Raw genomic sequence first — 15,191 nt, forward strand, 5'->3', positions numbered from 1 at the left:
TGATCCTGTTGTATTACTCTGCCTGAGAAAATGCACACTGCCTCTACCATGCTTAACCGACTACCCACAAACAAGTATGTTAGAAGGGATCAGTCCAAACAATAGCATTCAAGGCGCTACCCAGGGCTCCTCTTTCGCAAAACAAACACCGTTACCACCATGTTTTTTAATGAATTGATTAACTTCTCAGAATATTAAAGAACAATTACCCAAACAGAGACATTGTTTTCATAAAGGGCATGTTGCAAATTCTGTTTGCCAGCTTGCGCAGAGTGCAAAGGATTATTGAAGCAATTATGAGTTATGTTCTTGGATTCAACATGCCATGTTTAGTAGGCTGTTCAGCAGTGTGTTTTATGATTCTTTCTCCTAAGATGTTTTCAAAGCAGCCCCCTCCCTGGTCTGTGGAACTGCAGGAGGTGCTGGTATGCTCCTTCTTAAATAGGCTTAGACTATATAGTGACCTGCCACTTCTCAGACCTCCCGAAAAGGGCCTGCAGGCTAAAACACTGATCCACTGAAGCGCTTGCTGTCTGCCAGGACATTACCACTGCGGAGCTCTGCAATCTGCCTTCTATTAGCAATATGCACTGCTGACTTTCTAACCATCTAATGTAGTGGGTTGAGACAGAGTTTTTTGAGAATAAAAGATTGAGGTATCACAGAGCAGTTTAATGTCAGAGGTTTATGTGCTGTTTAGTGTTGTTGTCACTGTGTAGATGAGCTCATATCAGACCACACATCATGCCTCTGTACAAAATCATTGCGGTCTGATTAGAAACATTTTGACACTTTCCAACTTAGGGAATCTTTCACAAGAGAAGGTGACATGGGTAAAAAAAAAAAAAAAAGTGCTTTCATCTCAGCACTGCCCTACATTGCCGTACATAATTCACATTTCCTAATGAGGTCGAGCACTGCTCCGCCTGCTATTTCTCTCCATCTACCAATTTCTCAAGGATGTGTCTGCCTGAGTTTTGTTTGCTGAGTGTTACCTGGAGATATTCCTGTCTGTTCTTGCTGCTGGAATTCCACTCTTGGGTTGTGTCTCTTTTTATCATCAAATAAAGAGGACTCAGGTGTGCTAACATTCACCTGAATGAAGGGAGCTTTGCACACAAAACTCTTCCGCGCACTATCTGTAAATAACATTCGCCTCAATAATAATCACGTCTCAAGCTTCACTTCGCCGCTCAGTATCTGGCAGTTTGAAAAATTGGAAGAGAGTATTGTCTTTTCTTTTTTTTTTTTTTTTTTTTTAAGGGGAAACCCAGGTGACTCACAGCACAGAAAGAGCTGGAAATAAGGCAAATAAAGTCTGAGAGCAAGGTTGTCACACCCACAGATCTAAAGAGCTCCCCTGGGTTCTTTGCAGACTTGCAGAAAGAGAGAGAAAGTCAGGAAAAGAGAGACACAAAGGGAGAGTGGGAGAGATGCAAGTTTTATTGAGTGAGACCGCATCTGCTGCCCCTTCACTCCCAATGTAAACATCTGTGGCTGGTTAGTGTTAGCCTCTAAGCTAAGTGCAGTCCGAGAAGGTCTGGTTCTTATACGGCGCGATAGCAATGGCAAAGGGCAGCGAGGTGGGGAGGCGGGTGAAGCTGCTCCAAGAGTTTGGGCCCCGTGCCAACACAGGCGGGAGGATGGAGAGCTGGGTCTGGGAGAGAGATAAGGGAAGGTAGAGAGTGTTTTGGGAACTGAGAGTGATATAGACCAGAGCCCTGAACACTAGAAAGGGAAAGGAGCTGTCAGTGGGTCTGAATCAGGATTTGTTTATTTACAGACAGAAAATATGAAGGAATTTTCTCATGTTGTGCTGTGGACTATGTAAAGCAGCTTCGGTCTCAAATGTTTCTAATGTTTTTGTCTTTGTTAACCCTTTTTTCCCCTGCAGGTCATGGATATCAGATTGGCAGTGCGGAGAATTAGGATAGAGAAGTTGAGCTTAGCCTGCAGGAAGACTCGGTCCCATTCATTCACTGTGTGACAGCACACAAAAGATGGCACAATAAAGGATTTGGTATTAAGTAGCGCTCCTTGCCGCCTCTCATTCAGCCTTCAGCCTCTGTTCATAACTCTAAAAAGCCTGTGCAAGACAGAGAACAAAGCCGTACTGGCCCACTTTAGTATGTATGAAAAGAGTAACTTCCTCTAGAACTTGGCCCTTTATCAAACCTTTCTTTTTCAACAACAGCGACAGTTGCTCAGAGTATTGCCTTAAATGTGTCAAAGCAAAGTACACAAAATAGGATAGCTCATGAATTTGATAAATGAATATCAGGTTAATTAAATCCTGTAGGGTCCTGCTTAGGATCCTGTAGAGATGGTGTTATAAAGAATGCTATATGTGTATTGCTGAGAGGACTGTTTTGAATTTGTTCATCTTGTTTTTTGTTTTTTTTGGGCATAAAGGATTTCAGGTACTTTCGGCTTATCTGGCTTAAGACAAGGTTTTTGTGGTCTGTATTACTGCATCCACAAAGTATTAGGCCGCTTGCAGAGATCTTACCGAAGAGGGGCCATAGCTGGGTTTTAAGGGGGGATACGTGGAGGTCATAGTTCATGACAGAGTTCAGCTCAGAGATCCACAGGTCACTCTTTGTGCTGGGAGTTGACAAATTTAGACCACATGATGTGATTGTAGTCAGAGCCTTTGTGTAAAATTAGATTCTACTGCTTTTTTGTCTTATCTGCCACACTCAACACAAATGCCCTTTGTAAAAACTCCCCTAGCTCCTAGACACAGCACAGCCTCCATTCAAAGATTGACACTTCAGCAGGAACTTTGCCTCCAACAAGCCGCCAGTTTCTCTAGGCAAATTAATTGTTTTCTTATTAGTGTGATTGCATTAGTTTGCATTCCTGACAAAATCCCCCAATTTCTGAGAAACCCAGGGAATCACATGCTGTTTTTGTGTAAGGGGCAGACCAGTGTTTATCGTTAATGTCCAGTTCCTAGTTGAGTCTTGTCTGCTGCTCTAATGTGATAAAAGGCTAGTCTAAGGCTGGCTAGATGTCTGGCTTTCAGCCCAAAACACAGACTCAATCAGAATCTCAGAAAACCACTTTAGTGGATTCATCCTGCTGTCTCTCTCCATAAGGACCGCACTCCCTATACTGCTCTGTTTGTTCCAGGATATTGATCAAGTCACTCTTTAGAGCTTGCATTAGCTCGTGTAATTTTACATCAGGTACCTTAGAAGATTGATCTTGTGGTCCCCGTCAGCATTTACACACATGCAGGTTGACAAAACAAAAACAAAAACAAAAAACATTTTAAGTTTCACAGGATTTATATGTGTAACATAGTTCCTCTACCCAACTGTCATCTCTCAAAAGTCAGACACTAAAGTCAGGATACCAAAACCCATCCAGCGTGTGTCAAGCACAGCCCCAAGAAACCACTGTGGGGCTCATCCACTAGTCCGTCCCTGGTATTTGATTGACAAGGTCTGACCCTCTGTTGCTAGGCTTTCCCACACACTGGTAATTGTTGGAGGCAGTCAGCTGAGGCCACCAGTCATCCGTGGACCGCTGTGAGACAAAGGGCAGAGGATGGAGAGAATACTGATCTGTAGGGATGAGTTGATACTGACAGGCAACGTGCACACATTTTATACATGAGGAGCTTGCATACAAGGGGGGCTCTGTTCTGGTCCATGGCATTCTTTTCTTTGTGAAAGCATGTTTTTGTATAACAACTTTTGTTCATATTTCTGCACAGAGAATTTTCTATTTGTGGTTATCACATCTCGATGCTTGGACTTTTATGTGGTGTTCTCACATCTTTCAGGATATGGAGTGATGAGTCAGTGGATCAAAGATTAATGTGTTGCCTTTATAAGAGACTTAAAATAACATTTATTTCCCATTTGATTTGGCAACACAGACATTCTTAGGTACAAGCTGGCACACATTCGGGATTTAGGACTTGACATGTCCCGCAGAAGAACAGTGCAAGCTATGACTGAAAGTGATTACAACCTTCACTGATTAGTCATATGGTGGCGCCCTCTACTCCAGTTGATCTGCAAGTAAAAATAAGGAAGCAGTCTCACTGTACTTATTATTTGCACAAAAACAATGAGAAAGGAAAATGCTCTCATGGGGGAAAAGGAGAATTTTTTGCAGCTCGATTTGCTTAAAGACAGCATTCAGCCTTTTAATGTCACTTGATGAAAGGTTCCCGGGCCCAACTTTGACGGTGAATAAAACTCTCTCAACCTCCTTTTTTTGATGAAGGAACTACCTCCTTTTTAAACAAGAGGAAGACACAACTGGAGAGAGTTTGGAGTTGGGAAGTGTAGGCTTGTGTCTAGAATTAGGACCTAAGTAGCGGGGGCCTTCCCCTGCACACCCTGCTAATTTCTCTCGCGTCGTCCTGAGAGCGAGGCCGTACGAACATCCCTCAAGTCTGGGTTGTAGAATTTAGTCATTCTGTCTGCAATACTTCAGCCCAGGGAGACAAGCCTGGCTCAAAACAAAGATTTTAGTCTGCACAAGTATTCCCAGTTACTAAATGAATAACTTCTTCTGTTTGTATGCACTCTTTTCCAGTTCTACACAGTGAGCCTGAAATCTGTGCCTGGTTTTGTCTTTATGTGTTATTCTTACCCCACTCAGTTCAATGCTTTTTGCTGCATTATCACTCTGGGTTTTAGGGCAGTACTTGTTGCTCCTCTGTGTCATGTTGTGGGTGGTCTCAGTCCATCCATTACTTCCTTGTCCATGGAGAGGCGAAGTTCACACGAGACCCACATCCATTTGCTCTCTGCAGTGGGCAGCTTTTGCACTCATGTGTAAACCATAATCAGGCTAGCCTGAGAAAGATGTAACAGCAACTTAACCAGCCGCGGCATTTTTGGCCTCCCTGTCCCTTGTAGCTTATTGTCATTGACACAATGACGTAGTGCTTTAGGAATCTACTCTGCAGCCCTCTACTCAGCTTTCTATAGCACTCAAAAGTTATAGTGCAGAAGTGCAGAAACATGTAGCGCTTTAGGGTAGATCTGCAGAGTTTTATCACCACTCTGATACAAAGTAGGATAATCCTCATTTATGTGGTACATATTTAGACTTTCCTATGCAGCCTATTGTGACCTGAGGCAGTAACTGCATTGCAAAGTTTATTGAAGGAGAAAATAGTTTTTATGCTGAGATAAGAGAAACTTGAGGAGACAGACAGGGCCATACCTTTTTGTAAAGAGATTGGTAAAGAGATGGCTAGACAGAGAAACAGGAGGGAGGAGGACTGCTGTGAGAGGCCTGGGGTGATGTTTGAGGACACAGGGGGTCGTCGTGGTTTGTCTCGCTGTCAATCACCCACACTCTGATTTCCTTTGTTGTCTGTGAGTTCAATGCCCCTCAGCAACCTGTGGCTGTCCTTCCTCTTTGTGTTACAGTGTGGGAACTTTGCTGTGCTGGTGGATCTCCACGTTCTGCCCCTGGGCAGCCAAGAGGACGCCAGCTGGTTTACTACGGACCACATCGAGGTACAGACACAGGGAGAAGGGCGTGGGTGTGAAAAAGTGTGTGAGTGAATATATGGCTTCTGTTCTGCTTGGGGCCTTTTCAAAAGACAGCAGCGTGGAATCTGAAATGACTTTGAGCCTTCTGTCTATTCTTCTTAGGGGTTTTCATTGTTACAAAACTGTTCTCATCCCTCCACCTAGCCTCTTGTGGAGTTGCCTTCCTGGCCTTTTACTTGATCATCAAAAACTTGAGCCCTCTCAGCCGTTCAACAGCGTGTTGCTGTACTAAAATATCTGCATACTGTTTGTAGGAAGTTACAGCCCTGGTTCGAGATGCTGTGGACCAGAGGGTTAAGCAGTACACAGAGTCCCTCCATGTTAAAAGACAGCCCAAACAGAAGAAGGAGCTGGCACCTGCTTCAGCCTTTTTTGTGAAAGGTAACACACCATCTAGTGACTCTCATTACACTGCACTAGAGCCAAATAGTCCAGTATTTACTATGATGTAATTTATTGCTTTGTGATTCATTATTGGGTTTATCATGTGTTTACTTGGAGCATTAGTTGAAATTGTTATTTGGTAATGAGTATAAGTGATATGTATTTATTTTGTTTAGATTTCACTGTTGCTCATTCCTCTGGAATGTAGTCATCTACATTTTCCCTTTCCTTGTCTAAGGTATGTCTGTCATCAACTCTTGAATAAGTAAAATGGTTTACTTTGGCAATGAACTCAAAACCATTATTTATCCGCTTGGATATGGCTGTGTGCATGGAGGTGGACCACTGAGCTCTGATGAGGATGGGAACCAAGTTACAAAAGAGTCTAAAAAGTATTCCATGGCTACCTTTTTGAGGCGAGTGTGGGAGGAAAGACAACATAACTAGTTGGGACACGGTGGCTCTCTACGCCCAGGGTGTGACCTGAAGTCAAGCACTGATAGGAGTTTTTATATTGTGTTGCACTGTTTTACTTGGCACAAAACGTAAGTCCATTAAAATGGCTAATGTTTGTTACACTTCTGTTTAATGTAGTGTTGACACACCTGTGTTTATCTGTACTTTTAGCTAACCAAAAGCAGTTGACACATATCCACATACAACCACATACACAGAGAGAAAAATCAATAAATGATGCTCCACTTCCATACATCCCTATTTATCAAATGTGAGTACATTCCTCCAGCCACCCACACACATGCCTTTAAAGCACTGTAAGCTTAGCTGCAGAAGAACCCCTGCTGCATGTTGTAAGGCAGACAGGTTTGTCACAGGTAGCAGTTAAGGGCAGTTAAGCTGGGCTCACTCAGCAGGGCAGGCCTGACTGTGAGAGTGGGATTACAGGGCAGTCGGCCCCATAAAGTTTCTTCTGTGGCTGCAGCTCTGCCTCTCACGCCACTCCATTTAAGTCTTCTTATCCACTAAAACTGCGTGTCCATGTGTGCATTGTTTTCATACACACATGCATTCAAAATGTGTAATTTTCTTCATAAAACATACAGTCTTCATAAGCAGACATGCACGCTCACATGCATGCACACAGGCGCTCATACACGTCAGAACCAATGAGAATCAGAAGGAGCGACAGTGTGTAGGAGAGGTATATCCTCCCTTTGGGCTACGTGTGAACAGGTTGACAGTGTAAAGTTACTGAAAAGCCTGTCTCATATTGCCTATGACAGACTGAGGAGAGACAGACAACTCTAACGATGGAGATCACAGACTGAGGCTCTACACACACACACACACACACTTTCGCGCACACATTCGCTCCACTGTGTGAACAAGGGGACTATCAGTATTTCAGCAGTGAAATATGCATGTAAAAATGATTAAGCTCCTTGCAGCTTTGCCAAAAAGAATGTAACCAGTGGAACATGACTCCGTACCATATCGGAGAATTTTCCCCTTTCAGAACATGAAAAGGTATAACGCCTAAAACAGGCCTACACAGTTCATGTGCTCTAGTCCTATTAAAGGTCTTAAGTGAGTGTAATGACATTCTTGGTCTTTTCATTGTCCCATGTGAGGGAGGCGGCAGAGCAGTAAAGGTGGAGACTGTGACTGTGAGAAGTAAGCAGGCAGGCAGGAGCCATAAAAAGGGGAGGACAGACTATAGGCTTAGGGAGAGAAGCCCAGCAAACCTCAGGGTGGGTATTAAGTACAGGGGTCGTCTATTCTGCATGCAGGTCAAATGCTAACCTGCTAATCCTCACAGGACTTTCTGACTGTCCGTAGCAGTGAATGGAAGCAGTTTTTTTTTTTTTTTTTTGTTGCGTGTATCTGTTTCAGCAGAAGACCTATTTACATCTGTGTGTGTGTGTGTGCAGCATTATGTTATTTGAGAGCAGAATTAAGCTGGATATCCTGGTGTGAGACATGTGTATGTGCTGGAACACGTGCATGTTGTTGCCTATAGAGAAAGGTGTCAGGCGGGGGGGTAACACTGATGTCTGGGCCAAGAATAGGCGGTTGGAGTGTGGGGCTATGTGTGGGATGGTATGGGAGGGGGATTGTGGGTCTTGGTGTTTGAGCTGGTGCCAGTGTGAAATCACAGGGGCTTCCGCCAACAGACAGCAGTAAGAACAGCGTAACAGCCTCAGCTGTTGGCACTTCAAATGAGCCATCAACAGCTTTTTACATTCCAAGGTCCTTCAGTGCAAGTGTTTGTGTCTGAGTTATCTCTATGGGTTATTGTAATTTTATGTATGTATGCTGTGTTGTGTGTGTGTGTGTGTGTGTGTGTGTGTGTGTGTGTGTGTGTGTGTGTGTGTGTGTGTTTATAGCACCCAGTGAATATGTCAGAGAGAGGCTTATCCCATCTCTTCTGCCAACATAAATCCAAGCCATTTCTTCCAATCTCAGCTGCAGAGGTCCAACTGTCAACCCCCAGCCCCCACCTCATTTTCCTTTTTTTTTTACCCAGGCTACTTGAGACTTCATGATTAGCTCATAGTGATGTGATTTATTTATGTTTTTAGAGAGATGAACAGAGGGAACTTTTCCCACCAAACATCTTGGCTCTGGACAAGGAGAATGGACATGCTAGACGTTTAGAAGCCCAGGGAAGGGGAGCTTGGGAGAGGCCTCTTGCATTCTCCCTGGTAGACCGTGTTGAACACACCCACATTTCTCAGAGTAATTACAGATCGAAAATGAGTGGATAATAGGTTCTCTGTGCTTTGAGGAATACATTTTTGTCATTTGATACGATATTTGAGTAAGGGAGCTGGTGGTTATGCTCTGTGACAGCAAGAGTGTCACATTTGTCATGAAGATGCCACTGCTTTGCAGAAAACAGGCCGAGAAAGTAGGAATCGACCGATATGTTTTTTTCTGAGCCGATACAGATATCAATTATTAGTAATCAAGGAAACTGATATATATTTGCAGTAAACATGAAAATCTTTAGGCTTAGACTTATACTCCACCACTGGTTATTCTAAGTACATTTACTCAGGTACTAAATATGTCAGTTTCTAGTTACTTTAACTATATTAAAGTGTTTACAGTACTTTATACTTCTACTCCACTACATCTCAGAGGCACATTTTTGACTTTTTTACTTGATTTGATAACTTTAGTTACTAGTTACTTTGCACTTTGGGCCATTTTGGTACTTTGATTATATTTTGATGTGAATGCTTTCTACTTTTATTTAAGTAAGATTTTTAATGCAGGACTTTTACTTTTAAGTATTTTTACACTGTGGTTGCTACTTTTACTTAAGTGAGAAATCTGAGTTCTTTAAACATATGTTTATTCAATGCTTTTGCACACTTTTCCACTTCATCTTTAAAAACATATTTCCTCTACTGTTGCACATGACAACCAATTAGATAGTGCTGTAGGTGGGACACTGAGACTACAGGGTGGTGAATACAGACAGAGAGAGTTGCCTCAGATCCAAAGTTTTTACAGTAATTTGTTTTATCAGCAGTCAGAAAAATAACAAAACCAATGATTGTAAACATGCTGAACATTGGTCAGTCCCAACTAGACTGAAGATCTGTTCATTTCAGACTTGGCCTTTGACGGCACAACATGCTGTACAGACTGCCCAAGAGGTTGTTTGCCAGACATTACTAATACACTTCTACTTTTTTTCTTCAGATTAGATTGTGTTTACTTACACTGCTGATTGTGTGTTATCTTGATTTTTCTTTTGCTCTTGGTCGTTTAGTATTGTTTTACCTCAAGGGGATATTGATGTTGTAGTCCATAATGGTGTATGTATTTGTGAGTGTAAACGGAGAAGGCCCATTTTACACGGATTTAGTTAACATGCCATTTCAAACTGCCAAAGCACATTGCCAGATGTCTTACGCCTGCTATTAGTATTGATACAACCACATTGATCTCTCTATCTGAGGCAGAGCTCTGGTATTGTTTAGCCTGGTTCGTTTCAGAGTCTTTCTACCAGTCAGAGGAGTTGGAGGAGCCTTGGCACAGTGGTACCCAGAGTCCGTTTTAGCCCATGGCAGAGCTGGTTCCTTCTTCCTCTCCCTGCACAGGTGCCAGGGCTTAGGGGGAGGGAACACCTGCCAGCCCGTTTCCCCATGGCCACGGCAGGCTGGAGAGGCATTTTCCCAGGCTCCCCAGATGAATGGTCACTAATAGCCGTGGGAGAGGGCTTTGCGAGTGCTGCACAGTGTACCACTGACTCCTCTTGGCAGCCCTATGAAGGGGGCTTAAGGCAGCCTGGCCACAGCCATTGCGGGAAAAGCACAAGTGTTGCTGGATAGCTTTACTGTTGGAGAATGTGTTTACGAATGACCATCTCCCTCCCGATGAAGAATGCGGAGGATGTTTCAAGACAGAAAGGGAGATGGTTAATTTTTGCACTGCCCTGTCATGGGTTTAGCTTTGTTTGGCCTCACAGGCTCTTTGAAGGCCCACAGACCCAGGCTATAACAGTTTATCAAATTTGGAAAAACGATTCTGTCAAAATGTGACTTTCTGTGTACAAAGTGCACAAATATAGCCATTGTGTGCTGGAAGTCCATTTTAAGGAGAATGAATACATGTCAGCCTTTCAGCCTCCTACTGTGACAGTTCACAGCACTTTCCTGAAGACACGGTTAGTACGTTTGTAGTGCCAACTAGACAACCTGTATTAACCCACCTTGGTTCTACTCAGGGCTACCACAGTTATTACTATTTATGTGAGTGGCTGTTATGTGGGGACTGGTCTGTAAATAGAGAGGCATGCCTGTGGCAGAGTTACCTGCCCTGCTCTGTGTTGCTGGGCGTGAGGCAGGCTGGGATTAAGGCGAGGGGGAAACGGAGACCTGTGACAGGAACAAAGGAATTCCAAGGCCCAGGCTGGAAATGGATCCTGATCAGAGTAGCCACTCCAGCCTCCCCCTCTCCCCCCTCACCCTCCTTCCACTGGCTCCTGCTGGGCAACCCCCTTCCCCCTGGTGCTTTGTGGTGTTGCTGTGGCTCTTTAAATCCTTCCTGTAAGCCCCCAGCATTACTCAACAGCAACACATAGGACAGTCTGACTCCACTGTCAACCCCCCTCTCCCTATTCTTAAACATATACATACACACTTTCATTCTTTTTCTTTGTCTCCTCTCCTCTCCTCTCCTCTCCTCTCCTGTGCCCTCCATGTCTGGTCCTCTCTGCTCTCCTCATGTCATCTCTTTATGTTTTCGCACTTTCTCTTCTTCTCCTTCTCCGCAGGGTCAGCTGCAGTCTCTTAGGACACAACCGCAATCCCCGCCATAGCTGTCACACCACACTCTTTTCCCATATAATTAGGGCCTGAGCCTGAGCCTGAGCACGGATCACATTCATGTGACTGTTCCCCTTTACCACAATCTGGTCTGGGAGATGGCACACACTCTCTTGAACTCATGCTAAGTGTTCAGCCTGACCAGAATGCCTTGTTTTAGGAATTACTGAAACGTTTTAGTGGATGTCGTTGTTTTCCTCTGCTCTTTGCTTCACTTTTAAAGAAGTGGGCCTGTGTCATGTGCTCTTATGAGCTCTGTGGTTTTTCCTGTGGACAGATGTCATTCTAGTGCTGTGTGCCAAATTTGCCCTGTGTTGTCAGGAAAGGCCATAACAGCAGCAACAGTTTAATTGTAGATCTTTTTAACATAAAAACTTCTATCAGTTCAATAAAGAATTTCCGTCTTTTTGTCACAACCTTACTTGCTTATTATCATTAGTCACTGGTAGCAAAACCTAGATCGATGGGTTCCGTGGGTCATCTATTGGGATTTTTAAACACAGGCTAGCAGATTTGCAGAGGACCTAGTAAGCAGAGACAGCCTGCTTCCAATGACCGTGCTCTGAGTTTTAAAAGGGCAGCACAGTGCATAACTCAAGTCCACAAACTGCTCTGAACAACATTAATCCAAAGAGGCTTAATGCAAAATAAGCAGTTTGCATCCTCCTCATTCTGAATGCTCTTTTAATATAAACAGTGGCAGCACTTTGAGAGATTTGTGGCCTCTTGGGCTAATTAAGATATAATGATGATTAAATATGACATTTTGTATTGTGACTGCATTTCTCTCATCAGATTATGTTTCTGAGAACTCGATTTTTTTCCCTCGATAATTGTTGTGTGCTCCAAAATGCTCCCCACCACTTTAGTCACATGCTGCATTATGGGTTGGCCTGAGCTACCATGCTGCGGCGTATTTTGTAACTGCGATGAAGGGGTCACCCAAATGTTAAATTGAACACTCATGTGCAAATATTGTTTCAGGTGGACGTTGTGCAGGATGATAAGGCACAGTGCTCTGCTACGGCCGTAGTTACAGTTACACACAGAGAGTGATGTCCTTCCAGGAAAGCCCCCACTTACATATGGGTAACTTCCTCATGCTCTCTCATCCTTCACCACTCCACCCCTCTCTCTCCTTCTAAGCCCCAACTCTCCACCCACACTTGAGGACAGAGGGAGGGGGTCCACATCAAAGCAGAGATGTCAAAAGAGCAGGATTCTCAGGCACTGATGTCTGACTGTCCTTCTGATTCAACTCCTGTTCATAAAGGGTTTGCGTGGGAATTACAGTTCTCCTGACATGCAGTCACCACATTTACATGCACACTAGAAACATGGTTAATGAGAGAAATCAGGTTACAGCAGGAAATCTGAGAATGCCTTTACATGCACTGCAATAACCAGGTTACTGTAAAACCTACGTTTACATGCAGCTGGTGGGTAATCAGATTCTTCTCCTTCTCAGTGCCATGTTTTTGAAGCAGTGTTGGCATAATTTAAGTGTATTAATGATATATAATACTGCAGCCTGAAGAGCTTTTTTCATTTATGGTGGAAACATTTGCACTAACTGACTGACAGGCCACTAATTCTTTCCTTATTTTGCACATGAGCCTGAATTTTTAGCACAATCTTCCATTCATCCATGGAAACCGCCTTATTCATTTCTTATTTATTTGCATTTTAATTTTAGTCACGCTTTGGATTGAACTATTTTGAAAACAAGGATGCATAGCTAAAAGTTAGCATCTTACATCAGTCCTTCCTTCTGTTGCCACTTCACCATGCTGATACTTTCCTAATGTGTCATGCACATCTGCAAGTTTTGCTTACGATTATGGAAACCTGGTTTTTTCTTTTAGATTACCTTAAAGACATTGGGTAACCTGAGCAGAAAGCTCAGAGTAAATTCACTGAGAGTGTACACTCATTGAACTATTCCTGTTAAAGGCTCTGGACCCACTGTGGTTAGCCGAATGCTTGTCCAGGACCTGCTAGGAACTTCATAAAAGCCTTCATAGCAGAGCAGAAATTCTTATGGATTCCTGCAGGAGTCACAACAGCATGGGCTGCCAGGAATGCGGATGGTGCGAAGAAGTGGGCTATGTTTTCTATGGCTGTTTTAATGATCTCCTCAGGATATGACTGAAGTTAATGAAGTCTGTTCCATGGGGGCTTACCTTTAACCCTGGTCTGAATGCCTCTCACCCCTGTCTGTTCCATTTTACAGTCCTAGTCACTCTGGATGCCTTTTGGTTTGTTGACTTTTCTTTCCTCTCATTGTTTTCCCAGGAAGCGGTGAAAGCTGCAGGGATGTCTGTGTGCATGTGTCTGTGTGCATGTGTGTGTGTGCATGTGTGTGTGTGTGTGTCTCAAAAGTACAGTATTGTAGCCTTGGCACTAGCCTTGTGGAGTCTGTTTTTTTTTTTCTGCAGTTGTCCTGCGGTATGTTACAAGATGGTAGAAGACTCTCCATACAAGCGGTTACAATATTATCTACCACATTTCTGAAAACATGGCGTGCTGGCTTGTTTACTGTTTGATTTGACCTGTCATAATATTGTTGTGCATTGGGTTTCAAAACAATTAAGCAAGACCATCTTCTCTTAAAGGAAGTACGAATAAAACCCTTTAAAGTCTCTGTTCTTCAGATTCTGGTATTGCACCACTGTGGGCCACAGTTGCCACAGAAAGGAGCCACTCATTCCCAAAGGAGGCACTAGCAAACTGTTTGTGAGAGAGAAACATGAATGTAAGCTTAGCACGAGAGAACCCGGGCAGAGGGCCAAGAGCAACTCTGCGCTGTGCAGGACGTTATAAAGTTGGAGCAACAGCTGATGTCTCAGGCTATGGCGTTGCACTGGTTCCCAACTTTGTGTCCAGACGTCCCTGTCAAACTTGTCCTGGGAATTGGCAAGCTCAACCCACCAGGGAAAGCAATGGGAATAGTTGTAGAGCTAGACATGAGGCTAAAGAGTATAACAAACTAAATCAAAGCTTCTCAAAACATATAAAGACATGAATGTGCAATGAAAGATACTTGCTTTCTGGTCCCTTATGGTCCCAGAATGGGCAGAACAAACAAAACAGAGATCCAGATCTGCATTCCTGCCTGGATGATCACTGCTTTGCTATTTAAAGAAAACAGAATATCAGATTTTTTCCAATAAAGGAATGTTGCTATTGTGAACTATAAACATGCTCAACATACCATACAGTGTGTTAATGCAATTTCCCTTTGGGATTAATGAAGTACTCCATTTTAAAGCTTGTTGGCGTATCAAGTGTTATATACTTTATGTACACGAGGTATTAAAGGAACAGACTTCCAAGGACCCCAACTCTAAAGACAATTCAGTGAGGGTGGTTCTCCAATAGCTTACACACTCATAAATCTTGTGTCTCCTGGTTCAAAAAGTTGTAATCTATTTAAACTTCATTTTGAATGTTTGAATGGTGCCGAACAATCAAAAATACTACTAAAAGTTTACATAGAAAGAAGTGGTAGTACATAGCTCACAACATCAGTGAGTCATGTTGTTAGCTATGTATTTCTCCCTTGAGTAGAATATTTGTTTCACTTAGTTTTTTAGATGGATAGATTAAGCAAAGTGCATTCATACAAATGTATTATTGACAGCTTAGTTGTTTATAAGTGGGAGTAAGATGTTATCGGCAGATGGAGAATTTGACACATTTTTGTTGTTGTTCTGAGTGGCCATGTCAATCGCCTGACCTCAATCCAACACGTGTTTCACTTGTTGAAGATTAGACTTAAGCCCCAAAAGCCCTCGAAGAAACCAAAAACTACCCATGGCTTCATTAGAAGCCTGGAAGAACACCAATAGGGAAGTTGCCAAGCTGATGTGAACATTTTACTTGTAAGTTTATGTCTATTTGTTTAATTGGATTATGGATAAAACAGTTTACCAATACTACATTGTGAATTAAACATGGACTTTAACTATTTACTCTT

At 43.1% G+C, this 15,191-nt stretch overlaps 1 protein-coding gene across 6 annotated transcripts in view; it reads left to right on the forward strand.

Moving 5' to 3' along the window:
- The window catches only part of slx4ip (SLX4 interacting protein), a 34,792-nt gene that overhangs the window by 2,655 nt on the left and 16,946 nt on the right, over nucleotides 1–15,191 (forward strand). For all 6 annotated transcript variants that reach the window (XM_051375257.1, XM_051375264.1, XM_051375248.1 and 3 more), the window contains 2 exons: nucleotides 5,403–5,492; nucleotides 5,783–5,909. In XM_051375257.1, the coding sequence (XP_051231217.1) occupies nucleotides 5,403–5,492; nucleotides 5,783–5,909 (217 nt within the window). The remainder of the gene's footprint in view (nucleotides 1–5,402; nucleotides 5,493–5,782; nucleotides 5,910–15,191) is intronic.

The sequence above is a fragment of the Dicentrarchus labrax genome, unplaced genomic scaffold (assembly GCF_905237075.1).
Source record: "Dicentrarchus labrax unplaced genomic scaffold, dlabrax2021, whole genome shotgun sequence".
In the NCBI taxonomy this organism is placed as follows: Eukaryota; Metazoa; Chordata; class Actinopteri; family Moronidae; genus Dicentrarchus; species Dicentrarchus labrax.